The sequence below is a fragment of the Canis lupus genome, chromosome 20 (genome assembly GCF_011100685.1).
Source record: "Canis lupus familiaris isolate Mischka breed German Shepherd chromosome 20, alternate assembly UU_Cfam_GSD_1.0, whole genome shotgun sequence".
In the NCBI taxonomy this organism is placed as follows: Eukaryota; Metazoa; Chordata; class Mammalia; order Carnivora; family Canidae; genus Canis; species Canis lupus.
In genome coordinates, this window is record NC_049241.1 from 45,255,993 (window position 1) to 45,281,553 (window position 25,561).

The 25,561-nt window shown below is 56.0% G+C and overlaps 1 protein-coding gene across 14 annotated transcripts in view; it reads right to left on the reverse strand.

The window, feature by feature from the left end:
- The window catches only part of MAST3 (microtubule associated serine/threonine kinase 3), a 39,336-nt gene that overhangs the window by 8,043 nt on the left and 5,732 nt on the right, over positions 1-25,561 (reverse strand). For 2 of the 14 annotated variants that reach the window (XM_038566855.1, XM_038566842.1), the window contains exons 2-21: positions 24,609-24,640; positions 21,910-21,999; positions 13,861-13,949; positions 13,709-13,781; positions 13,506-13,526; positions 12,870-12,948; positions 12,265-12,425; positions 12,007-12,082; positions 11,508-11,717; positions 11,323-11,424; positions 10,902-11,034; positions 9,062-9,123; positions 8,569-8,654; positions 7,305-7,513; positions 6,512-6,650; positions 2,949-3,081; positions 2,579-2,744; positions 1,884-1,985; positions 1,067-1,189; positions 121-230 (exon numbers count right to left, since the gene is read on the reverse strand). In XM_038566855.1, coding sequence (XP_038422783.1) covers positions 121-230; positions 1,067-1,189; positions 1,884-1,985; positions 2,579-2,744; positions 2,949-3,081; positions 6,512-6,650; positions 7,305-7,513; positions 8,569-8,654; positions 9,062-9,123; positions 10,902-11,034; positions 11,323-11,424; positions 11,508-11,717; positions 12,007-12,082; positions 12,265-12,425; positions 12,870-12,948; positions 13,506-13,526; positions 13,709-13,781; positions 13,861-13,949; positions 21,910-21,999; positions 24,609-24,640 — 2,196 coding nt within the window. Of the gene's footprint in view, positions 1-120; positions 231-1,066; positions 1,190-1,883; positions 1,986-2,578; positions 2,745-2,948; positions 3,082-6,511; positions 6,651-7,304; positions 7,514-8,568; positions 8,655-9,061; positions 9,124-10,901; positions 11,035-11,322; positions 11,425-11,507; positions 11,718-12,006; positions 12,083-12,264; positions 12,426-12,869; positions 12,949-13,505; positions 13,527-13,708; positions 13,782-13,860; positions 13,950-15,228; positions 15,482-16,641; positions 16,810-21,909; positions 22,000-22,289; positions 22,480-24,608; positions 24,641-25,561 lie in introns of those variants that run through there. The other 12 variants (XM_038566843.1, XM_038566845.1, XM_038566852.1 and 9 more) reach the window with 12 other exon arrangements.

A 25,561-nucleotide genomic window follows, 5' to 3' on the forward strand; every position in this document is an offset into this window, starting at 1 on the left:
TATTTTTACCATAATAACAACAAAAAGGTAGAAGGCCCCCCGCACAGAACATCTTGCAACGTTTTCTAGGTGCTAGATACGTTTCCTGAGTGCTCAAGGGGTCTAGGGCCCTGGGCCCACCTTGCTGAACCGGTGGGAACAAGACGAGAACTGAGGGATCTCTGTGGATGACTCCTCGTCATTGGTCTCCTCATCCTCAGAGCCCAGGTGGCGGTAACGTTCCGAGCGTGCTGCAGGAGGAAAGGCACATGTAGACCACCTGAGGCCCAGAGGTGGCTGCAAAGGCTGTGGGCTGGTGTGGGGAGGGTGTCCCAGGAGAGGAGACACTGTCAGGGCAAAGGCATCGAGGTGGGACCCTGTCTGGTGTATTTAGAGACCACAGGAGGCTTGAGTGGCAGAGTGAGTACCTGGCAATAAACCGCAGCTGTGTCCCTACAATGTGTGGGATCTTGGGTGGGAATGCTTGTGTCTGCCCTCAGTATCCTCACCCTTGATGGGTCACCTAGAATTAGGTAATACTGTGCATCTTAAAAGGATGCTCCCCATTTTTCAGAAGAGGAAACAGACGCTCAGAGAGGACTGCTGACATGCCCGAGGTCACACAGCAAGTTCTGAAGGTGGTGCTGGAAACCAAGGGTGTTTCATCTGTTTTGCTGGAGCCCCAAGCGGGCAGGGGAAGATCTGTCTGAGCCCCCCCCACAGTATCAGAGGGGCTCCCTCCACCAAACACAGCAAAGCACCCCACCCTCCTGGGTGATAGACAGAGCTCTGTTCCTGGTCAGGGCTGGACACTCCGGAGGCTGAAACTGCTAGGGATGCCACACTCAGTGCCTCGGTTTCCCTTCCCACAACCTAGGAGGATGCGTGGCCTCCTGAACCCAGATGCACAGGAAACCAGCCAGGGGCACAGCTGCCAGCAGACATGCTCTCATTTCTCAGAAAGTGCAGGAAGTCAGAAGCTCCAGGTCAGGGCGAGGTGCTTGGGTGGGGACCCTGGCAGTCATCCCCCCTCCCTGTCTCAGGCAATTGTGGGACAGCAGAGCCCGCCCCCTCAGTCCTCACTTACTGTCAAAGTAGCTGGTGTCATCCTCGGCTTCGAGCTGTGGCACAAACTCAGCTTTGTGTCGCAGAAGTCCAGCCCAGTCCAGTGTCCAGAAGAAGGGGTGCTGCTTTACCTCGTGGGTGCCACCTGCAGACATGCCCAGCTCAGCCCTGCGGGTCCCTGTCCCCATCGCCCCCTGGGCCAATTATGAGCCAGAACTTGGCCAACACATAACCATAGAGACGACGAAGGGAGCAGCTGCTGTCTCAGAGTCTGAGACAGGGACAGAGCTGGGGCTGGAACCCGGGCCCTGATCTTTCCTCCAGTGGATTCTGAGATCCCACCACCCAGAGAAACCCCAGAGTCCTAGGAGGGCTTCCTTCCTGGGCCTTTTCCATGCATTTCTACTCCATGCAGTAGAGCTGACAGTGTGAAGGCATCCTATTTCCCAGCCTCACCTCCCATGGTCCTCTCCAGCAGCTGAGTTTCCTCATGAACATGACCTTAGTGGCTGCGTGAATCTCAAATAATCCCTTAGCCATTAATTAGGTGGCTAGGGAATTCTGAACAATGGGATCCACAGGGCCGGGCCTTTGAGGACCTTAGGACACAGGTCATGGTGACCTAGCAGGCTCCCATATTCAGCTTCAGTGCCCCTCGTCTGCATCAGCCCCAGCTACCTGTTATTTCTTCAAGGTCTTATGCTAGGTCCTGGTGAACTTCTATGGATCCTTCAAAACCCTAGCCCCAAGTCCCCAAGATCATGTAGCCTCTCAAGAAGAGCGCTTGTTTACCCCAGCCCCCCTCCCACCCACCTACCCCACTCCCCATGTTCACACACCAGTGCCCAGACGGTCCAGAGGGCTCTGTCGAAGCAGCCGGGTGATGAGGTCCTGGGCATCAGCTGGCAGGGCCTCGTCCCCTTCTGGCCACATGATCTCATCTAAAATGAAGAGAGGGGAAAAAAATTAAATAAACTAAATAAAGGAAAATAAAGTAAGCGTTAAAGTAAAATAAAATAAATAGGAGAGGGAGTGAGAAGGCAAGGATAACCCTTCGCAGCCCCTCTAACCACCTCCCCTCACTCACTGCACACCAAGCCATCGGCCTCCTCTGTTCCTTCAACACACCACGCTCAGTCCCACCCCACAGCCTCTGCTCTGGCTGTACCCCTCTACCAGGCCCCTACCCCATCTTCCACTTCTGTGGCTCCCTCTTGAGACTCCTCTGCGAGGCCTCCATGACGCCCCCCCCCCCATTTAATGAGGCCCACACCACATCTGGAACCTCCATCCCCTCCCCTCTTCCCGCTTCTCCCTGCCTTGCCTTTTTTTGTCTCTGATGTTCCATAATTTGCTTATGTATCTCCCTCACTGTCTGTCTCGCCCTTGGCTGTGTACCCAGCACTCGGTCGGGGCTAGGCACACTGTAGGTGCCCAACCCACACACAGAGCTGCTCCCTTCCCTGGCACAGGTGGGGAAAACTGCCACCCAGAGCCCCAGGGGGGCCTAGACTCCATGGTGGGGGAAACGCACCACTGACCACCTGGCCAAAGAGTTCCTCTGGGGTATCTCCAAAGAAAGGCACACAGCCCACCAGGAATTCATAGAGGACAACACCCATGGCCCACCAGTCCACTGGCTTCCCATAGCCCTGGCGGAAGATGACCTCGGGTGCGATGTACTCAGGCGTCCCGCACACCTGGGTTGGGCAGAACAGGAAAAGGAGGATGGCCTCCGACTCGAGAGGCCACGGCCAGGCTGGGAGCAGGGATGGAGAATTACGGCGGGGAGCGGGGCAGTGCATTTTCTCCTCTGTGCTGCAAAGTTTCCCCGTGTCCTGAGGGTCAGGATCTAGACAGAGGGAGGCGGTCCCGCACCCAGGGCCACCTGCCCACCCACACACCTGCTTGTCCACGAACTCCCGGGTGTCCTTCTCGATGTGGCCCTCATAGAGGTTGGTGGCCATGCTCATGAGCCCAATCTTGGACAGGCCGAAGTCGGTCAGCTTGATGTGGCCAAGTGAGGTGATGAGCAGGCTGTGGGGGGTGGGGGGTGCATTCAGAGCTGGGGGGTCACTCATGCCACCCCAGAACTTGGTGCTATCCCAGGCGGGCTGGGGTCCAGCCAGGGCAGCTTAACTCCCCACAAGGGATCTGAAAGCACTTCCCCAACACGGGCACATTATCACAAGATCCAGTAGGTCTTTCAAATTTGGCAAACATCTTGGTGCATCTACTGGATACGTCTGCTATTGCTACTGAGTACCTACTGTATGCTCCACTGCTCAAATATAAATTTTCCTGAGAATCACACCATCTCCCCACTATGCATTAAAACATCTGAACACCTACTGGGTGGATCTATTATATATTTTTGTATGTGTGTCCTTTCTTTTTTTTTTTTTAACAAACTAATCGCTTTGCAAGCACTTAGTATTTCATTCCTTGCTGGAAAACGAACATACCTCGAGCAACTGCTACACACAGAAATATTTCTGTGCACCTCATGAGAAGACCCACTTTCAAAAACCTGTACACCTACCATGTACCCTGCTGTTCAAGTTTTCCCATCAGCTTAAGTATATAAACGTTTGGCTAGGTGATAGAATCATACGCATCATCTTTATAAAGTCACATTTTCGTGCACCTCCTGGTACACCTGCTGCTTAATTCCTAGAGAACTCACTGTCTATATCCAAGATGTTTCATAAACCATTTATTTGGCACATCCTGCATACCTCGACTGTATAAAGAAACAACTCTGTTTACCTACTGTGTGCAGCCACTATTTTTAAAAATAAGGGATATTTCTTGAGCAGCTACTATGTATGCCAGCCGGGGAAAACCATTTTGGTGTACCTGCCAGGTGCAGTGAAAACCAAGGGCTTACAGCAGGCCTGGGGCCATCCAGTGTTAAGACAACCAACATTTCTGGAGTTCCTATGGGCATACGCCTGTCTAAAAAACACTCATTTCTTGGACAGTGACTATATGAGCTATTTAAGAACAATTTTTTCCTTTTTACAAATGAAATGATATGATGCCTGGGAGATGCTTCAAATTATCCAGCATGGGGGAGAAGAGGGGATCTGGGAGTGGGGAAAAAGCAGGACTGGCCAAGTGTTGGAATCAGGATAGATGTGGGGAATGGAGGGGTTGGGGGAGCACTGGGGCCTTCTGTTCTGGGTACTGTGTACCCCCAAATTCACATGTTGAAGTCCTAACCCCCAGTAAGTACAAATATGACCTTATTTGGAGAGAGGATGGTCATGTAATCAGTTAAGATGAGGACATCCTAGATTACAGTGGCCCCTAATCTGCTATGACTCGTGTCCTTATAAGAAGGGGACATGTAGGGACACCTGGGTGGCTTAGTGGTTGAGCATCTGCCTTCAGCTCAGGGCATGATCCCGGAGTTCCGGGATCGAGGCCCACATTGGGTTTCTGCATGGAGCCTACTTCTCCCTCTGCCTTGTCTCTGCCTCTCTTTCTCTGTGCCTCTCATGAATAAATAAATAAAATCTTAAAAAAAAAAAAAAAAGAAGGGGACATGTGGACACAGACATGCAGAGGGCAGACACCATGTGAAGACCAGAGTGATGCTGTCACAAGCCAAGAAATCACCAGAAGCTGAGGGAGAGACCTGGAAGAGATCCCTTCCCTGGTGCCTTCAGAGGGAGCCCTGTTGATACTCTGATCTTGGACTTCTGGCCTCCAGAACTGTGAGAATACTTTTCTGTTGCTTTAGCTCCCTTCTCTGTGCTACTTTGCTCTTATGGCCCTAGAAAATGAATACACTTGAGGTGTATTTGAAATTTTCCAAAGAGTGAAAAAAAAATTTTTTTTTCTTATTTTCTTAAGCACCTGTCATGTGTGCTTACCTCACTGAGCCCTCAGGGGCAGGGCGCTTGCTTGCACCTTTTTGGAGATGAGGGTCCTGAGCCTGGGAGGGGCAAGGGGCAGGTCCTGCCTTGGAGTTTGACCTGAGAAACTTGGAAGACCCCACCCCACTCTAGGATGATCCACCGAGGTCTGATGGGCACAGAGCATCCTTAGAGTATTGAGCACCAAGGCCCAGCTATACAGCATGTGCCAAATACACAGTTTATCTTCTGAGCTACTGGCAAACTACAAGATGCCCTGGAAACAGGCAGGTCTCTTAACACTTCTGTTCCCACCTCCACAGAGCAAGTATCTTCTTCAGCTGAGAAATGGACAGTAGGTACTCAATGCTGCCCTCAGAACAAAAACTTTATGAAAAAGGCAGTTGGAGTGTTCTGGGCCTGGCACACAGCCATAGCCTACTAACTGTTCCTCTAACCACCTCTTACGAAGCTGGTGCCCTATGAATATGCACCAGATTATTTACTTATTTATTTATAAAGATTTTATTTTATTAGACACAGAGAGAGACAGAGACATAAGTAGGGGGGGGGAAGCAGGCTCCCTGCGGGGAGCCCGATGTGGGACTCTATCCCAGGACCCTGGGATCAGGACCAAGCCAAAGGCAGATGCTCAACCACTGAACCACCCAGGCGCCCCCGCACCAGACTTTTTAAAAATGTGCTTATAAAAATCAGAAAGGGTCACCAGTGTGTGAGGAGTTAGTCACACTGCCATCTGGGTTTCTGAAAATGAACACACGCCCAGGTATACAGCAGCTGCCAAATAAACATCTGCTTTGTTTTCGAAGCTACTCACAAACTGCCAGATGATTGAAAACATGCCGTTTCCTGACATTTATGTTCACACCCCCACAAGGCAAGAACCTGAGAAATTCCAGGTTCTTGCCTGGTATCCACAGGGCACCTGATAGAAGAGCAGCCTCTTGCTCTATAAACAGCAGTTGCTCCATTAATGTAGACAAAAGTGCCTCGTAAATTATGCAGGAGTTACATAGCATGAAGGATCATTCACACACATGTCTTATAGTTACCCATAGGGAACCTGGCATGCAGCAGGTGCTTCTTAGGTGCTAGAGTAAAATAAACATATCGAGGCTCTCAATAAACATGTTCTCTTCCTTTCTTCCCTGCACGAACATACAACAAGTGCTCAAGACATGCACAGTCCCTTTCTTCATTCATATGTTAGGTCTTACAAAGGGCCTATCCCGGTTCCTTGTATATACATGGTGCCTCCTAAGTGCACGTTCTATCCCCATGTAGCAGTAGCTCTGTGAGCAATCACTTCCCCTGTATATTTTGGGCATCCTAAAGTGCACATCCTTTCTTTGCCTAGCAGCACCTCCATACATGTGCTATCCTTCCCTTGCATACAGCAAGTGCCTATTAAGTGCCTGCTCTCCTCTGTACACACCAGGTGCCCAACACTACCATTGTTCTGTGTCTTCCTGTCACCAGGGGCCCCAGGTGCCGAATCCAGACAGGCAGAGCTCTGAAGCCCTGGCCCCACACCCCTAGCCTCTCTGCACCCCCGCCCCCCACCCAGGCCCCAGGCTGCTCACTTGTCAGGCTTGAGGTCCCGGTGCACGATGCCATAGTTGTGCAAGTATTCGAGTGCCAGCACCGTCTCAGCGAAGTACATGCGGGCCATGTCCACGGGCAGCGGGCCCATGTTCTTTAGGAGTGTGGCACAGTCACCACCTGTGGGGGGGCACAGATGCATTCACAGGGGCCCCTGGGTTCTATAGCCTTGCCCCTACCCCTCCTACCTCCTCGAAAACGTCCCTCGTCTGTACAGAACCAGGGGGGCCGAGAAGGGTGGGAGAGAGGGCAAACCCTGACTCCTGATTCTTCCTGGCAGGACAGCAGCTCTGTGAGGGCACAATTCCTTACCCTGTATACAGCTGGTATCTCCTAAGTGCTCATTCTCTCTCCTTGCTCAGAAGCACCTTGATCAATGCACACGCCTGCACTCACCTGTAGGCCCTGCTCATTCTGAAACTGCAAACTTGACCCCACAACTACTCCTGCCCTCAACCATCCTGGCCCTTCTGCGCCACATCTCTCTCCCTTCCCTGGTCTTACTTCTGGCCTTCAGGCTTCTGCTCACCGGTCCCCCTGCCTAAGATGTTCATCCTTATCCTATACCCCAGGGTCCTACCCTCACACGCCTCTTTGAGCTCCCTCAGCCCCAACCCCTCAGGATGCCCCCCTCCACAAACCAAGGGTCCCCCAAGGCAGGCTGGGACCCCATGGAGGACAAAGCAGACCCCAGCTTGGTCAAAGGACAGACTCTCTTTCAGGTAGATCGTGAGCTCCCTGTCACTGGAGGCATACAAGCCCTGGTGACCTCACCTTCCACATACTCCATGACCATACACAAGTGGCGCCGGGTCTCGAAGGAGCAGAACATGCTGACCACAAACGGGTTCTCGGCAAAGGTGAGGATGTCACGCTCCACAAAGACCTGCTGGATCTGGTTGCGCAGAATCAGGTTCTGCTTGTTGATCTTCTTGATGGCAAAGCGCTGCCGTGTATCTCGGTGCCGTACCAGGTAGACAGCCCTGGGGGTGCGCCAAGGCCTGAGACTGAGGCCCCAGTGGGCAATGGGAACTGATCTGGGCCTAGAACCCAACCTCCCAGGCCTTTATCTGTGCTGTACCCTGCATCTAGGATACCCTTCCTCCTTACCTAGCCTCTCTCCAAAAGCAGCCACCCTACGAGTCTAAGCTGCCCTTCCTGGTGTCACATCAAAAAGCCAAAGATTGGGGATCCCTGGGTGGCTCAGCGGTTTGGCGCCTGCCTTTGGCCCAGGGCGCGTCTGGGAGTCCTGGGATCAAGTCCCACGTCAGGCTCCCTGCATGGAGCCTGCTTCTCCCTCTGCCTGTGTTTCTGCCTCTCTCTCTCTCTCTCTCTCTCTCTCTCTATCATGAATAAATAATAAATAAATAAAACCTTAAAAAAAAAAAAACACAAAAAGCCAAAGATGGCCCTCAAGTTATTTCTTCATGGCGGACTGAGACCTTTTAGCTCAAAAGCCCCCTGGCACTTGGCTCAAACTGCTTTACACAGAGCCAAAATGAGCAGATTTTTACCGTTGAGAACTTGGCAGGTTTGCATATCTAGTAAAACTGCCTCAAACTTACTAGCCATCGAGAAGGTAAACCCTGGGTTATAAGGACCGCAAGCCATTACTGCCTGCTGGAGCGTCTGACCCAGACTCCTGGCCACACTACTGAACAACATTACCCAGACACGTGAGCCCCCTCTCCCAGTCCCCCTCAGGATAGCCTTGTCCTGTGAAGGACTCCCCCTCCCACCCCATCTCCACATGAATCTGTCAAAGTGGCACTAAAATAATGCTCACTGCACGCTACTGCCACTGTGTGGCCACCTTTTTCCTTGCGTGGTCCTGAAATACCTAGAACTCCCTCTACCTGGGGCAGGTACCAGCCTAGACCATGGATGAGTCCATTTGAGGCTCTGGCCTGGCTGTACCGCATCTCTACTTCCCTCTTCAAGCCCCAGTTTCCCTACCTCCACACTCAGGGGCCACCTGGACCTCGGTCACCCCCATGGGCATCTGAGAAATGGGTCTATGGGAGACCTGAGGACTTACCCGTAAGCCCCGTTGCTAATGAGTTTGATGGTCTCGAAGTCATTCTCACATGGCTTCCTCCGTGATGGGCCGACGAGGGCACGGTTCTGGGGGGTGGGAAGGGGTCAGGGTCCTGCCCCACCTCAGAGCAGGCCAGGCTCTCCCTGCCCTCAAGTCCTAACCACTGGGCCTGGCATCTGATGCTACTTCCTCCTTCCAAACTTCTCCAGCTCAGCTTCTGAGTTTCTGAGCTTTGGCTCAAGTCATGTCCTCCTTCCAGAAAAGTCTTATACATCTTTCCCAAACTTCCCTTTCCAGTGCCTCCTCCAGCCCTGTCCTGCCCAACTGCCATGACAGAGTAGTCTCACTTGCCTCTACCTTCTCCCTAAAGTCACAAGCATTTATTAAGCACCTACTAGATGCAAAACCTCAACAAACCCAGCCTCTCCCACACTTGCCTGGTCTACCCTGAAAAGAACAAGACAGGCAAGAGTGCCAAAGCTCTGTGACTTACCTCTGGGGACTCAGGTGCTGGGGGCTGTCCTCCCTCTTCCAGCTGACTCAGAGGCACCATCTCTGTAAGACAAGGGAGGAGCCTCAAATTGGGCCTCCATGCCCTGCCCCTCCATCCCCTAGAGAGTTCCCACGGCTTCCAGGGCTCATTCCGGGCTGGGGACATGGTGCCTCCCAGACCAGCTCCCATGATGCCACCACTGAGCCCCTACTAGGTCCAAGTCTTGGCCAAACCCAGGAGGCCAGACTCAGCAATGACGGAGAAGACTTCTAGAAGGACCAGTGGGGGGGATCCCTGGGTGGCGCAGCAGTTTGGCGCCTGCCTTTGGCCCAGGGCACGATCCTGGAGACCCGGGATCGAATCCCACGTCGGGCTCCCGGTGCATGGAGCCAGCTTCTCCCTCTGCCTGTGTCTCTGCCTCTCTCTCTCTCTGTGTTTGACTATCATAAATAAATAAAAATTAAAATAAAATAAAATAAAATAGAAGGACCAGTGGGAAGCCCAGCCTCAGAACGGCACAGCCATCATCCTGGCTCCAAGCCTTGGGCCTGTTAACACAGGCTGTGACATGGGCCCTCTGGGTCTTGGCTCTTAATATCCTCCTTGGCTTAGGGTGTGGCCCAGGGAGCCCCCACTCCTATTTTCTGGCCCTAGGGCTTGGCAGAGGAGTGGCCCCAACTGAGTGGTTGGTGAACATGAGCTGTGATGATGGCAATGAAGACAGTGTCTCATGGTTGCAGGGCAGGCCTGGGATGGGACAGTGGAGTCTCATGGGTAAGGGAGGCCTTGGTTTGAATACAGCCCCTTTTACTCAATGGATTCCCCCCTGGGGGCACTGGGTACATGATCTGCCCCATCGTCTCAGCCTCCAACAGCCTGGCCACTTTCTGCCTCCTCTGACACTGGGGCCACCCACAGCGCTACCTGCAGTATCTCCCTCGGACGCCTGAGCAGCCGTGGCCACACAGCAAGTCTACGAACAGTCTGGCCTTGGGCTCCCCTCTGAGGTCTGAATCCCTGCTCAACCTCATCTGCCCAGAGCCTCAGTCTTTCCAGCTTCAAATGGGGACAATGGCAGCCCATTATCACATGGCAATGATGTTAGAAGGACAGTGGCCACTGGTGGCAAAGCCCTGTCAACCCTGTCACCTCCTCCCGGCTACCCTGCTTCCTCCGCTCTAGCCACACCCTCCTCCCCGCTCTTCTGCCCACGTACCAGGCACAGCTCCATCTCAGGGCCTTTGCTTTCACCCTTCCCCCTCCTGGTTCACCCCCTCTCTTGCCCAGATCTGTACCTGCTCGCCTCTCCAACCACCAGGACTCAGCTTACACATCACCTTTTCCCAGAGCCTCCCACGACCACATCAGATCCAAGTTCAATGCCCCCCTGGTACCACGTCACAGTTCTCCTGCCTCAGCTTTCTGGGGGCAGTTCTGGATCAGCTTGGTCAAGCCCATGGATTGCCCTGTCTGATTCCGAGTCCACCTCCTGGGCCACCATCAGATGAAATCGGGAAAGCACTTTGTAGTTTGTAGGATGATGTGAATTGAATGCCTTCGCTAATGGTGGCTCCCTCGCTCCCTGGCCCATCTTAACTTGGCACCGGAAGACACTGAGGCTCCTGGACCCTGGCAAGCCAGAGGGTCTGATGTGGAGCTGTCAGACCCAGGAACCCTAGGCACTTTCCCACAGTGGGCCCTACAAGTGTCTGAGGGCAGGGCCACAGAGACAAAGGACAGTACAGCAGCGTGAGGTCAGTCCCTGGGCCTGGGTTGAATCACAGGTCTGCCCTGACAGACCTTGGTTTTCTCTTTTCACCCGATTCCCTTGTCAGCTCACCCTCGAGGGGGTCCTTAGCCAGACCCAGCTGCCCAATGATGTACTGTGGCAGGTCCGTCTTGATGCCCTGGCCCTCTCGGGCCTGGCCCTCAGCAGCCTCCAGCAGGTGATAAAACTCCTCAGGGTCAAATTCCTGCACGTGCAGAGAGCCTGGTAAGCCGGCGCCTGGTGCCACCTCCAGGCCCTGGCACACGCGGTTCCCTCTGCCTGGGGCAGCCTGAGTGGCAGCTCCAACCCTCCCCTCTGAGTCTTGGCTCCTAACCACGCTTCCCCAGGGAAGGTAGCCCACCCCGGCCCGGAGGTACCCTGTGTCCCTCTCCAGACTCTTTCCAGCGGGAACTCTCTGGTATCCCGGCACCACCATCAGGGACCTGGCCTCAACTCTGCTGGGCCCCACACCTGGCCATGGGCAGAGACTCACCAGGCACTCAAGGAGTCTTGCTGGCCTCGAGATGATGATGAGCAGCTTCCGGACAAGCTGGACAATGAAGCCGACCTCCTCGCTGTCGGAGCGCTCATGGGCCTGGGGGCAGGTGGGTGATGGTGTCACCTGCAGGCCCTTGGTCCTGCCCTCTTGGGGACCCCAGACCCCCGCCCCCCACGTACATCTTGCAGCAGCCGCTCCAGCTTCTCCTGCATCTCCAGGAAGTAGCGGGAGGTGACGAGCGCCTCTCCGGACTTGGCCAGGCAGTCTCGGGCCAGCTCGATGATCTGGTGGTGGATGAAGCCAAGGACGCCATCGGCCAAGGCCAGCCGGGCGCCGGGCGCAAAAGCAGCAAGGAACTCCTGCAGACGGCCTTCCATCTGCGCCGTGGCCTGGGCAGGGTGGACGGGGCAACCTGGTCATTGGACGGGGCTGGGGAGCAACACACAGATGGGGCAAGAGAGACAGTTGGGGAGAGAGACATGGTGATGGGGGTGATGGGGTCAGAAAACTGGTGGGGGAGGGGGGAGGGGAAGAAGCAATATGTCTAGGTTGGAGGGGTGGTTTGAGACAGAGAGACAGGGACAGACAGAAATGGACAGAGCCAAGAAGACAGAGTGCCATGGAGGGATAACTACATGGAAGGGAGTTAGGGCCGGTCTGGCCATCGGCACTGCCCACCTTGGGGAACCTCTCTCGGTACACATGATTCATCATGACGATTTCATTGTCGAAGTTCCCTGTTGTGCGTCCCGGGCTGGGGGAGGGAGGGGTGGACGGACAGTTAGCTTGTGACATGGGACCAGAGGCCCAGTCCAGGGAAGGGTCAAGGCTCAGTGGCCAAGCTTGGACAGGGGCAGGGGCAGGATGGAGGAGAAGCCACAATGTGGGCCCCAAAGCCAGTCCAGGGAGGGGCTGGGGTCAGAGGTCCAGACCCACCTGAGGCTGCGGGAACGGGGGCGGAGGTGGGGTGAGTGGTGGCCGCCCTCCTCATCAGCCACACTCTCTGAGCTGCGGAAATGCTTGGACAGGAAGCATAGTTCATCCGGCGTCGGCTGGAAAGGAAGCTGGTGGAGGCGCTCCCGGGAGGATGAGCTCGACTGGCAGGAGGGGGTATCAGGGCCACGAGTTCACAGTCAGCGCCAAAGCCAGAACCCCAACATTACCCATCAAGGCCCAGGCTGTCTGCTGGTCATTAGGTGGCAATACACGCCTGCCTGGCTCCTATGCATCCTTCAAAACCCCAGCTCTGATGCCCCCTCCTCCAGCAAGCCTCCCTGCCTCCTCCCTAGGTGACCCCAAGATTCTCTCTGGCCAGGCACAAACCCCATGGAATGGGGATGTCTGTGTCCCTCAGACTAGGGGCTTGGGGGATGGAGGCTGAGTCTTTTCAGGGACCCATGCATTGCCCAGAATGGGGCACAGAGGGGCCAGCCAGAATATATGCTGACTGGACAGCTATCCAAACCTCGATAAAAACCAAAGACGTGTCCCGCCCCACCTCGCACCCGCCTGTCTGCTGGCCAAGGTGGGACTGTGGGTACCGAGACGGTGGAGCTGGGCGTGTTGGTTCCATAGCCAGAAGATGGGAGGGATGCAAGGGACCATCTTCTGCCGTCAGCCCTAGAGGGGAGAAACCAGAATAGTTGGAAGGAAGGCATGGCCGCCATGGCTCTATGTCCACAGGGACTAAGGACAGACACCATGGCTGGCAGACAATGGCCCTGTTGGAGGGAAAGGGCTTCTGAAAAGGCTGAGAACAGAGATTCAAGGTGAACAAGTCCACTGTGTTTTTTCCTCGTCCTGCAGACACCTCCTCTGGCAAGTCCTCCTTGACCCAGCTGCCAGCGCATACCCCATCAAAGCTCTGACTTCCCTGAGTTGCAGCTGCTGGGACATCTGCTGGTCACCCCCACCAGCCTGACTGGCAACCCAAGGGCCGAAGTCCAGCCTCGCCTCCTCAGCCCCCAGCAGGGGGTATGGCACAGAGGAAGTGCTGAATAAATGTTACTAAGCGAACAAATGACATTTAAGCGCCTATACCCAACACATCCTTCATCAGCTCTCATCAGGTGAATTAGTGACTTTTGGTGAATTAATAGTTTTTAGATTGGAAAAAAAAAAAAGTTTTTAGATTGGAAGGCGTGCCCTCCTCCTCCCCAAGGGCTCCCTGAAATTACCTGTCCACGCGTGGGATGTGGCTGCAGAAGGCCGTGCATGGTTGCCAGGGGCAGAAACCAGAGGGACACCACCAGAGGGCAGGGGGTAGGGGAGGGGAAAAACTGAATGAGGAGGCAGGTCCAGCCACCAAGCGCATGCCCCTGCCTGTCCCCTCACCAGCCACACTGCCACCATCCCTCCAAGCCAGTGACCACTCACTCACCTTCGGGCAAAAGGGAAGTTCACAGCAGATGCAGCTGAGAAATTCCGAGGACTATCCAGGGGGCTGTTGCCTGCTGAGGAGACGGCAGGGGAAACTGAGTCAGGGAGGGCAAAGACAGGACACTGCCCCTGCCTGCTTGTTCCCACACTCACCTGTGGGGACTGAGAGCGGAGACAGGGGCCGGGAAAGGGTTGGTGAGGGTGTTCCTACCACCAGGCTTTTGCGGTTCCCACTGCGGCAGCTGTCGGGAGAGATGGGGGCAAGGTCAGGCGCCGGCCCAGGCCTCAGGGCTCGGAGGACTGTGTGCCCAGGCCAGAGCATACACACGGGCCTTGGGGCAGGATGGGAAGCTAGGTATGACCACTGCCACTCTGGCCCTAGCTGGACTCCTGAGTGGACCCTAGCCCAGCCTTTGAGGCCTGGGGTAGTCATTTTTGACAAATACTATGTATTATGAAAACCACTGTTATTATCAGCGGTGGCATGAAGCCCTTGTAGCCTCCCGGTGGACCCTGCACATGGCCAGGAGCCCCGGCTCGCCTTCCCATGCTTCTGTGTTCACCATCCCACCCCCACAACCTCTGCCTTTGCCATGCCCACTGCCGGGAACACCGGCAGATAAGGCAGAGGGTGGCGAGGACCCTCGAGCTCACAAGTGAATTGAGGCAGTTCCCCACTCTAACCCATATACCCCTTCCTAGGCCCACTGCCCCAATCTCTTGGCAACCCTCCTCCCCCAGTTTCCCCGCAAATGCCAACCTGACCCTTAAAAACCCACAAATCAGCATCTTGCACAGTTAGGTCCTATCCTTTTTTTTTTTTTTTTTTTTTTTAAAGATTTTATTTATTCGTAAGAGACACACAGAGAGAATCAGAGATGTAGGCAGGGGGTTAGAAGCAGGCTCCCACAGGGAGCCTGATGCAGGACTTAATCCCAGGACCCCCGAGATCACGACCTGAGCCAAAGGTGGACACCCAACCACTGAGCCACCCAGGCATCCCAGGTCCCATCCTTCCTAACTTTTGCCCACACATTTCCCTCCCTCTCAGTTCCCTTCTGACTTCCAGACACCCCACTTCCTCGCCCCCTGCCCAGGCCACTCCCACCCTTGCCCAGGCTCTCCCATCGGGCCCTGGCCCCAGCCCCCGCCCTGGTAGAGGGAAATTGAGAGCAACACCGTCTCCCCTCCCTCCCCAGCGCAGTCGCCCAGCAACGGCTCTGCTCCTCGCTCTCTCGACAAGTGCATCAGCCCACATACTCTGAGCCGCCAACGCAGCTCAGTGGCTCAGGGAGGGAGAGATGAAACCTCAGGGCCTCACGGGGCCAGTGATGGTGTCCCCGGCAAAAGGCACCGCGCAGGCCAAGGCGTGGGACGGCGTGGTCAGCAACTGGCCAACTGACGCAATAGGACAGACAGGGAGGAGGGATCCAGGCTGCCCACAGCTCCATGTGCAGCTGCTCTTCCAAGCCTCAGTTTCCTCATCTGTGAGGTGCCAGGAAGGTTTGATGAACTACATACACAGCGTCCAGCTTCGGGCCCGGCACTAGGTAGACCGTGGTGAGCATGTACAGTGCTGTCCAGTACGCACAGCGGGAGGGCAGGCGACACCTCCCCAGTGAATTCAGCCACCATTTGCCCATCCCAACAACCCTGAAGGTGTGAGAGACCACCTGCACCCCCTGCCCAGCCTGGGAAACTGAGGCCAGATGTCAACAGCCACAGGGAGCTGTCCTGTAGGCTGATGTGCAGAAGCAAAAGTGAAACCCACAGGTTCCTGCAAAACTTCCTGCTAACACCCACCCCCCACCCATAGAGCCGCCGGTCTCACATCCTCTCCCAGCCCTCATCTGGGTCCTCAGCCCCACGCTGCACCATTTGTCACCAGCAGCAGCCTTTGGGAAAAACACTTGGCCCACCTCCCTCTTGCGCTCAGGCGGGGCCTTCTTGAAAACACAGGCATATCTGAGGTCTCTAAAGGGGGAACTGGGCAACATTTGTTCACTTCCCGAGCACCTGTCAGGTGTCCACTGTTTGGTCAGCCCTCCCTGGAGAAGGCCCAGGACCCCAAGAAGCCACCTAGCCATTTGATAAACACCCATATGGAACAACACAGAGTGACAATATGCCAGAAAACGCTGGCCTGAGGCCAGTTGCCTCCACCTGATTGCTGGGGTGCCCGTAAGCCCTCTGTTGCTACAGGAGAAGGAGAAGAGGAGTCTAAGCCCATGCCCTGAACCTAGTATTCGGGGTCCTTTAGCAGCTGCCGTGAGTGCACAGCCTTTGCCTGCGCTCCCCTATAGGAATGCCCCAACCCAGTGCCAGTGAAACACCCAAGAACAGAGAGGTTAAGGAACTGCCTGAGGTCACACAGCCAGGCAGTGGCTGAGCTGGAGTATGAACCCAAGTCCTGTGAAGTCCACAGCCCTTACTTGGCCTTTGCATTTCAGAAAGGGAAACAGAGAGTCCAAGACAGACCAGGCTTTGCTGTGGCTTAAACCCGGTAAACACACGATTTTACCCGCTCCTGCCACGCCACCTGCACGCTAGCCTCGTGCAGCAAATATCTGCTTCTGAAACAATATTTCCGCTGAGGGGGCCCCAGGGACAGACAAGCTTCAGTTTTTCCAAGAAGATCCTCCCCAAGGCTGCCCAGGCCTACAGACCCAGGTTCGAATCCTGATTCGGCCCCAACCCCCTGCTGCCCCGTGTCACCACCCTAGCTGCGGACCCGGCGGGCCGACAGCCAACTCCGGGTAACGAGGGGCGAAAGGAGGGGGTCCGGGCCCCCAGCGACTATCCTGACCGCAAGGCGTCCTCCCCCTTCCCCCTGCCGCCGCACACAGCGGCCCTCGCCACGCCGCCGGGATATACTTCTGGCAACTCGTGTTTGCTTGGCCGGCCGCCGCTCCTTAGCCCGCACGGTGCCCCTACCTCTTGGAGCGCTGCAGCAGCGCGCCCTTGGCAAGGCGGCTCCGGTGGCCTGGCGCCGCCACCGCCGTCCAGTAGCTGGGGTCGGACATGCTGCTTCTCTTTGTGCCGCCGCCGCCGCCCGAGACCCGGGAGGCGCGGGGGCGCAGCCGGCGGCGGCGGGGCGCTAACCTCCGCGGCCGGATTGGCCCCGCGAGCCCCGCCGAGCGGGGCAGAGGGTGCGCGCCGCGGGGCTGGGGGTAGAGGGCGAGGAGGAAGCGCGCGCCCCAGAGCGCGGCCGGGAACCCCGCCCAGACGGGCGCGGGGGCGGGGCCTGGCGGGGGCGGGGCCGGCCGGGGCGGGGCGAGCACGCGGAAGCGAAGCCGGCGGGCCCGCGTGCAGGCTAGTGGGCTGGGCGTTGCCAGGGCCGCGGGCGGAGGGGCGGGGCGTTGCCAGGGCCGCGAGCAGCGGGGGCGGGGCGCCGGCGCCTGGCAGGGTTAGACGGTGGAACCAGGCCCCCTTCCCTCAGAATGTAAATCTGCTCGCGCGTCCCCCTTTCCCTCTCTCCCCCCGCGCTGACCCCTTCTGAGTGTGGCACTTGAGAACTATCCAACTGTCTGGGCTGGCTCATGCTACCGCGCCCACGCAGGCTCCACTTCTCGGAATGTCCTTCCTGCCTGGCAAAATCCAGCGTCCCCTCTCCTGGGAAGCCTTCCTTTCCCTGCGTGTCTGGCTCTGTCTTCTCTTGGACTCCTTGGGGGGTCCCAGCATCTCCCAAAATGGCCTGGCAGAAAGGGCATGTTTAGCAAACTGAGTCGGGGCATCTGACAGGCTCTGTCTGCCTTTGTGATGGAAAGGCCATCAGCCTGAGTATAGTCAGGACTCAGGGGACACCTAATTTAACTTCTCAGGCCTGTCTTCTCAATTGTAAAATGGAAGGGAAACTGGGCTGACAGGATGATTGCAGGAATTAGATGTAAGGTGGCACCTACCGTGCCTGATACATGTTTGATAAATGTTAGCATCAGGCTAACTTCCAGGCCTCTGATTCTCCATCTACAAATGTCTCCTCCTGAAAATGGAATAGAATTGGAGGCACAGAAAGTGCTGGGAGTACAGTACTTGTTCACCATGGAAATAGGACTGTCTCGAACAGTCGGCAGTGAATTAATGCTTCTTCCTCTCATGACAGCCCCAGAAGACAGAGATAGTATCACCCTAATAGTAGCCCCCTCACAGGCCACATGACACTTTGGGAACCAACCTAGGCCTGACACTGAAGCCCAGACCCCACATCTGAGAAGAGAAGGCAAAGAGAGTTGCCCCTGCCTGGTATATAATCCTAACTCTCCCCAACCCTCTTGCCACTAATTTTGCTTCTTGGGTATCTCAAGAGACTCCCCATCCTGTCTTCATGGCCAGTGTCACTCTCAGGTATCTACTGGGTGTGTCATCCCAGAATGCTCTCCATTTCCAGGTCCCCCAGGCCTGGGTCTCAAACACCCATTTCTGGTCACTCACTCACTCAACATTTATTGAACAGCTGCTGTGTGCCTGACCCTCTGCTGAATTGTGAGGACCCTGCCCTCAGAGGCCCCAAGTCTAGTTGGGGAGGCAGAGGGTAAATAGGAAACAATGAAATGATTAGGGTAATTTCAAACACTGAAGTCAAGAAAGGAAAGGGACAGAGGTAACACTGGCAATGGATGACTTTAGCCCAAAGGCCTCTCTGAGGAGGTGACACTATAGCCAGCTGAGACATTGAGAAGGAAGAGGAGCCAGCCATGCAACACAGTGTTTCAGGCAGAGGGCACAGCTTGTGCAAAGGTCCTGAGATAGGACTGAGGGGAAGATGCCAGCAGGGCTTACCACATAAGCCTCATGCATTGCAAGACGACTGCAGTTGTACAGCAGAACCAGTGGGAAGCCATGCAGAATGTGTGAGCAGGGGAAGGGTGTGATCTGAATTGTTTGTCAACAACCCCCCACCCCCCCACACACACACACCACCACCACCACCACCACCACGTCTGCCATGGGGAACAAGAGCTGTCAGGGGCAGGGGTGCAGATGGCAGAAGGCTAGTTGAGGCTATGACAAGGTCTGGGAGGGGGACACTGAAGCCTGGACCAGGGTAAGAAAAGTGGGTAGATTCTGAATATGTTTGAGGTCAATGGATGGGCCCTGCCAAGGAAGGGGCCAGATGTGGAAGGGAGGATGGAAGTGGTCACTTATGACCTAAGGGTGTTCAGTATGAGTCACATGCCAGGGACAGAGCCTCCTGCATGTGGGGAATGCAAGATCCTCAGGTCTGGGGACCCAAGTAGGGATGGAGTCACGGTCTCATGTCACCGTATGTTGACATGCTGTGCCCATGAACCCTCCCCACCATGTGTGCCAGGGACACTGCTGCACATTCAGTAAAGGAAGCACCCAGCTCAATCCCAGCTGTGGCTGCACCCTGCACCACCTACATGCCCCGCATTACACCCACTGCTCTGGCATCCCCAGCAGTCACTTCTCCCACGCCCATCTGGCCTCAGTTTTGGTCTCCTCTGCACAACAGGGCTGCAGCTGACAATCCAGAGCGCCTGTGGCCATGGCAAAGGCCTCCCATGAAAGGGTGACTGAGCCACTGATTTCTGGCACCAGCCCACTGCCCACCAGACCACATCCCTCCCCGACTCATACACCCTCCATGGCTCCTTGTTGCCTTTACAGTAAAACCACACTTCTGGGTGAATCCCTCTCCTAGGGCTCAGATCCTAACCCTGTCTGTGACTCAGGATCTGCCTCCCTCTGCTTGTGCTAGTGACTGTGTAAATGGCAAAGCACTAGTGAGCATACAGACCCCTACCCCCATCCCTTCCTTGGTCTGACCACCCCAGCCCTTCCCCCCTTGCCCATACACTGTGCGCACCCCTCCCAGCCCCATATGCTGCTGTGTGGTTCTTAGTGCCCTGGAGATAAAAATGCAAATTCCTCCTGTCCTTGCCATTCAAGGCCCCAGAGGGAACACTTCTGACAATGCTTCTTGTTGCGACCTTGTGGGAGAGGGCCAAATTCACCACATTCTCCCAATTACCTCGCACCCACCACCACCACCACCACCACCACCATCACAAGCAGAGCCCTCCTACCTACTTCGCCACAAGCATTAACTGAGCATCTGCTGTATACCAGGCCCTGCCCTAGGATAGAGGACAGATCCAGGTCTGGCCCTCAAGGGGCCCCAAAACCTCTGCGTGAGAAAAGCAACCCAATAATCACACAAGAAAACATGGAAATCACACTCATGATGCAGTCTCCATGAGGGAAATGGGCAGATGTAATGGATATAATTGGGGCTTGGGAGGCCCTGATAGGGTGGTTCAGAAAAGCTTCCTATCTGAGGGCTTGATAGAGACTTGACAAATGAAGAAAGAAGGAAATGGAGCTCTGGGTGGAGGGGCAGCACATGCAAAGGCCCTGAGGCTGGACCAGCTTATGTTCTGGCAGCCCGGGAAGCCCATGGCTAGAGTTGGGTGAACCAGATGGGGAGACAGACAGGGAGGAGGTGTGGGGTTGCAGGGGCCAGACTCACAGGGCCCTGGAGGAGAAGGGAACAAATGTGGGCTTGTTCCTAGGGTGCTTGGGGCAGGGAAGTTAGGGACCCATTTCCTTGCCTGGCCCAAGGTGATGTGGTTCTGCTGCCCTCTGGTGGTGGGTGAGGAGTCTTTTCTGCTCAGAGCCCTAAACTCTGCCTCCATTTGCTCCTGGTAAGACTGGCTCAGCGGCTGCCAACAGGTCCCTCCCCTCATCCTGTCCTCATCCGAGGTAGAATCCAAGGGGTCGGTGTCAGACTTGGCCCGACCGTCTCTCAGGATGCCCATGGACAACACACTCTGAAGTCCTGAGTTTCTTCCTTCCCTAAATGAGGGGTACAGCAGTCCCTGTCTCCCACTGGACACCCTGACCTGGTCCAGGCTCCACCAGCTCCTACCCAGATGTCCTAGCCACCTCCCTGACTCTGCTACCTCCATTCCTGTCACCTGCCCCCAGCAGAACTTTCTTCCCCCAAGGCAGCCACAGAGACTTTAAAAGTCTTGGTGCTGCCTCAGGATCTTTGCAAGTGCAATTCCCATTGTCTGGTGACTCTCTCCTAGCTCTGCCTAGGCCTTGACTAAAACACCCCCAAGAGGCCACCATCTGAATGCATCCTGTCTGTCCACTCGTTCATTGCCCACCTCCTGAGAGCTGATAGCCCCATGAAGGAGGGGCTATGTTAATCTTGTTCACAGCTATGCCCTTAGCACCTGGCTTGCAGTAGGTGCCTACTTAATGAAGGAACCGTCTGTTATCAGCACCCACTATGGGCTCCAAATTGTTCTCTCTTTTCCTCATTAAAGGTCTGTGGAAAGAATCTAAGCAGCTCATTCATACTGAGGTGTAAATGATTGATGGGCCCTCTAATTCCAGGCATCACTGACTCACATCTGCCCCGTCCCTGCAGTTTTCCCAAGCTGTGCGAAGAGTCCATGATAACCCTGATATTCCCTCCTGTGTCCCCCCTGTAGGGGACAAGACCCTGAGAGGTGCCAGTCACCTGGGGTGAGGTGGTTCAAACCCTCAACAGACTCTGGCAGGCAAGCTGGCCCTGATGTTTGGTCCCCAGACATACTGAACCAGGAGAACTGGTGTCTCCTCTCTGAGCCTCGGTTTTCCCAGCTGAGAAATGGGGCCAGGAAGGGCACCTCCCTCCCGAGGTTGTGGAGGAAATAAGGTGTTTGGTACAGAGCTGGCCCTCAGTCAAGCTGGTTCATTCTTCCCTACATCACTTTGCCTAGTTCAGGGCACAGGGGTATAACAGTGAACTCTTAGCCATGGGGTGGGTGTGTGTCCATCTGTCTGTACATTCAGTGGGAGGGGCTTTCTGGCCAGCTGAGGTGGGTGTGGGGAGGGTCCTTGAGGTCCTAACCTGGAATGCCAGGCTGATTCAGTAGGGAGGGCCCAAAGCAGGCTGGGAACCCAGCACCTGTCTCAGGGATGTCCTTGGGCAATAGCTCAAGTTCTGGCCTCACCTTGGCCACCTGTGGGATGGGAGGACCTGTTGGCTATGGCTGAAAATGGAATTTCCCTATCAAGGCCTGAGTCTGGATAGCAGTTTCATTTAACAGAGGGGTAAACTGAGGCCCAGAGAGGTGATGTCACCAGCCCACAGTACCTCAGGGAGGAGGCTGGGTCTAGGCAGCTTCCGAGGCTCTAGGGTGCCAGGGCAATGTCCGAGCCCCGCCCCCATGTGCTGTCACTTACCTCCAGGGGTGCAAGCCCAGAGAGGGGCTGCAGGGGCTGCAGGGGCTGCTGGGACTCAGCAAAGATGGGCTCTGGCTGCTCGGAGACAGACTGCAAAGAAAGAGGCCGGGGACGGTGAACCTGGTGGTGGTGGCCGCTGCGTGTGGCCAAATCCGGAGAGGTATCAGGACTTAGGTTCCCTTAGGGAGAAGGGGCCCCAAGGCCCGGAATTCTGGGTCTCTAGCAGGCCGCGAGGGCGGGGCCTGACAGATGACCCCGGAGGGCTCCCCGGAGGCGGCGCGATGCGACTCTGGGCGACTTAAACAGAGACGCGGGGGAAGGGCGGTCGTCGGTCTCTCTTCCCTCCACCCTGTCTCCCCACTTCTCCCCCAAGCACTCACTCAAGGGTCAGAGCCGGGATGTGCAGCTTGTCCCTTCGAGACTTCATGCCGAGGCCGGGGCTGCGTCTACGCGGCCGGGTGCCAAAGCCCCCTTGGTGGCCCCCAAGTCACGACCGTGGCGCGATCGGACAGACCCACAGACGCGGACGTGGGGACAGCACGCCCGGCGGGCGCGACCGACGCGGCGCTGAGGCTGGGCCGCTGGGGGCGCGGGGGGCGGGCTCTCTCCGCCCCGGGGCGGGGCTCGAACCCCGCACCTGCGCGCAGGCCCAGCCCAGCAGGAAAAGTCGGGTCGCGGGAGGCTGGAGCCGCGGGTGTCACCCCCTCCCGGAGGACGACGCCGAGGCTGCCGGGTCTCGAGCCCTCTGGTGCGCGGCCGGAAAGGAAGGGCGGTCACGGCCTCCTCGATGGGCAGTATTGCTCCATCGTCTGGCCCCGCCCCTTCCCGGCTGCGGCCCGGTGTCTGCCCTCGCCCCGCCCCCGGGGGGGTCCCTCGCACCCCGGATCTGAGCGCGTCCTGCCCGGGTTCCCCCACCCCCAGCAGCGCAGCGCAGCGGCCGGGGCCCCTCGCCGCCGTCCCAGCATCCCCGCGCACACCCGAGGCCCGGCCCACGCCTCCAGGCCTTTGCTCTGTCAGGAGCGTCGTCCCCCGTCCCCCTCACTCATATCCGAGCAGAGTCCCACGGGCCCCCCTCCGGAGAGCCGTCCCTACGCAACCGCCCATGGCGCCCCCAGCCCTGCTCTCCCTTGTGCCCAGCGCATATCCCAAGAGTCCGGGTTGTTTGTGTCTGGCTATGGCCCCCTTGGCACCCCACTTGGACCCAGTCACGAACACGGCAGGTAGCAGAGTCTCTGTCCTCGTCCTGCCCCCGTAGCCCAGGACTTTGCCCTCCAGGTTCTGCCAGATTCCGGTCCACCACCCTGCCCCCAGCCTGGGCAAAGGCCAGGGACAGTGCCCGCCTTCTGGTCAGTGTTGGAGCCCTGCCCCTGCTGGGCCCCTCGGGCTCCTCCCCAGCAGCTGCACTATCCCCAGTTCAACAGGAACAGATGGTCTGGGCTTGGGGGCCAGTCTGACCCATCCCCATCATCACATTTCAAACTCTCACCCCAGCCCCAGGACCTGCTCCATCTCCTCTCCCTCCACCTCCCCTGTGCTCTTTTCACTCCAGCTACCCCTGTCTCCATGGTGTTCTTCCAATGCCAAGCTGGTTTGCACCCCAGGACCTTGGCCCATGCTGTTCTCTCTAGCTGGAATGACATTCCCCTTGGACGTTCCCACTTTCCTCTTCCTTTTTTTCCCCCGATCGAGGCTCAAATGTCACCTCCTCCAAGAGGAGCAATGTCTTCAGGGCTAAAGCCGTTTAATTCCCCTCCACCCCCTGCATAATATCACTTTGCCATCACCCTCCCCAAGACAGTGTGAGCTCAGGGGCAGGGTCCAACATTGGATCCTGTCTCTGGGTCTCCCGTGCCTGGAACAGGGCCCGCCACGCAGTAGGCACTCAAAAATAAGTTTGTTAAGTGAAACCACTGCAGGTCAAGAGAATTCTCACCCCTCAGGCTGACACAGCCCCCAAAGAGTGTCTACACTCACACAGTTCCGGGGCATCGGCACAAGGCGCACCCCTCCCTGTCCTGGGCTTTGGTTTCTCAACTGTAAACTGGCAAAGGCACTGACCAAAATGTTCTGCGAGCTTTGGGGATCCAAAAATGACAACCTAAGGCCCCTGGGTGTCTCAGTCGGTTAGGCATCTCACATTGGCTCAGGTTGTGATTCTAGGGTCCTGAGATCGAGTCCTGCATTGGGTTCCCTGAACAGTGGGGAGTCTGTTTCTCCCTCTACCCCTCTCCCCTGCTTGTCCTCCCCCCCTCAAATAAATAGATAACATCTTTTTAAAAATTGCCAGCCTCCAGAAAAATGCTACAGTGACCCTAAGAGATACACTTTTCTACCTGTGTTCCCTGAGAGTGAGTTCCCCATCATGGCGGGGCATGCAAGCTGGTTCCAAAATACTTGGCTGTAACTCTACAGTTTGGACTTTAGATGCTAGCTGATTTTCCCTTTTCCAGGCCAGATGCCCTTGTGCCAGTGCGGCAACCCAACTGCACTTCTGTCTCAGCTGCAAATTGGCACGGGCCTCCCAGTTCGTGAGAGCCAAGTGAAGCACTTCTGAAGCATTTTGCAAACAACAAGGGGAAAGGATCAAGGTGAGAAACTTTGTTATAACTATTAAATTCACAATTTGGAAGCTGCTGCTGAAAAATCTGTGCCCAGGACCACAGGGCCCAGCCCAGCCCACTGGCCTTAGATGAACTCACCCACGTCCCCGGCGTGGCAGGCTCAGCTCCTTCTGAAATGAGAGGAAACAGGGGTCATTCCCAAGGAGACAAGCCCTTCACATCCCTGGCCCTCCACTCAGGTCACTCCCCAGTTGGCCCCTTGGTCACCAGGTCTGGACAATGCCTCCTTTCTGCTGCCCAACACACTGGGCTGTGCGTGCCCTGCCTCAGAGCCTTTGCACTGGCTCTGTCATCTGCCAGGACGGCCTTCCCTCCCCTCTGGTTAGTTAATTATACATCATCCCCTCAGCTCAGGCATCCCTTCCTCCTGGAAGCCCTCTCAGACTCCCAATCACCTCCCTGCCCAGCTCATACCCTACTTGTACCTAAAAATAGCTTCATTATTTTAAATAACAAATTAGTTATATTTATAAAGAAGTATATCAATAGTTGTTACATACTAACAATCTGTTGAGAAAAGAGAGATTCTTGACTCATCCTCACCCTGCCCCCTCCCAGATTTGAAAGCAGTCCCCCCTCTCCTTCACCTGGCAAAGCCTATGCAGATTTGCATCTTGGGAACCACTGGGGAGTGGGGGCCCTGATCTGTGACTCCCTACTGAAGACCCTTTTAGAGCTCAACAAGCTGATCTGCACCAACCCTGGGTGTCCTCACCAGGGCAAAAAGTCCAGCACTTGGGGTCCACAGTGACCCCAGAGTCCATCCTCAAATGTGGCTCACCCAAGAAGGTCCTTAAATTCCCCAAAGGCCATGTAGTACAAGTTTAGAACCTGGGGATACTCAGACCTGGGTCCAGATCTATTTATTAGCTGTTCCTTCCTGGCTGTGAGACCTCGAGCCAAATAACTTGTACTATCTGTGCTTTGATTTTCCCATCTCTAATGTGGAGGTCACATCAGGAGGGTCCAGGGTAATAAGGAGCAGTCAGTATTACTGTTGCTGTTGTGTGTTGTGGTGTTGTTGTTGAGCT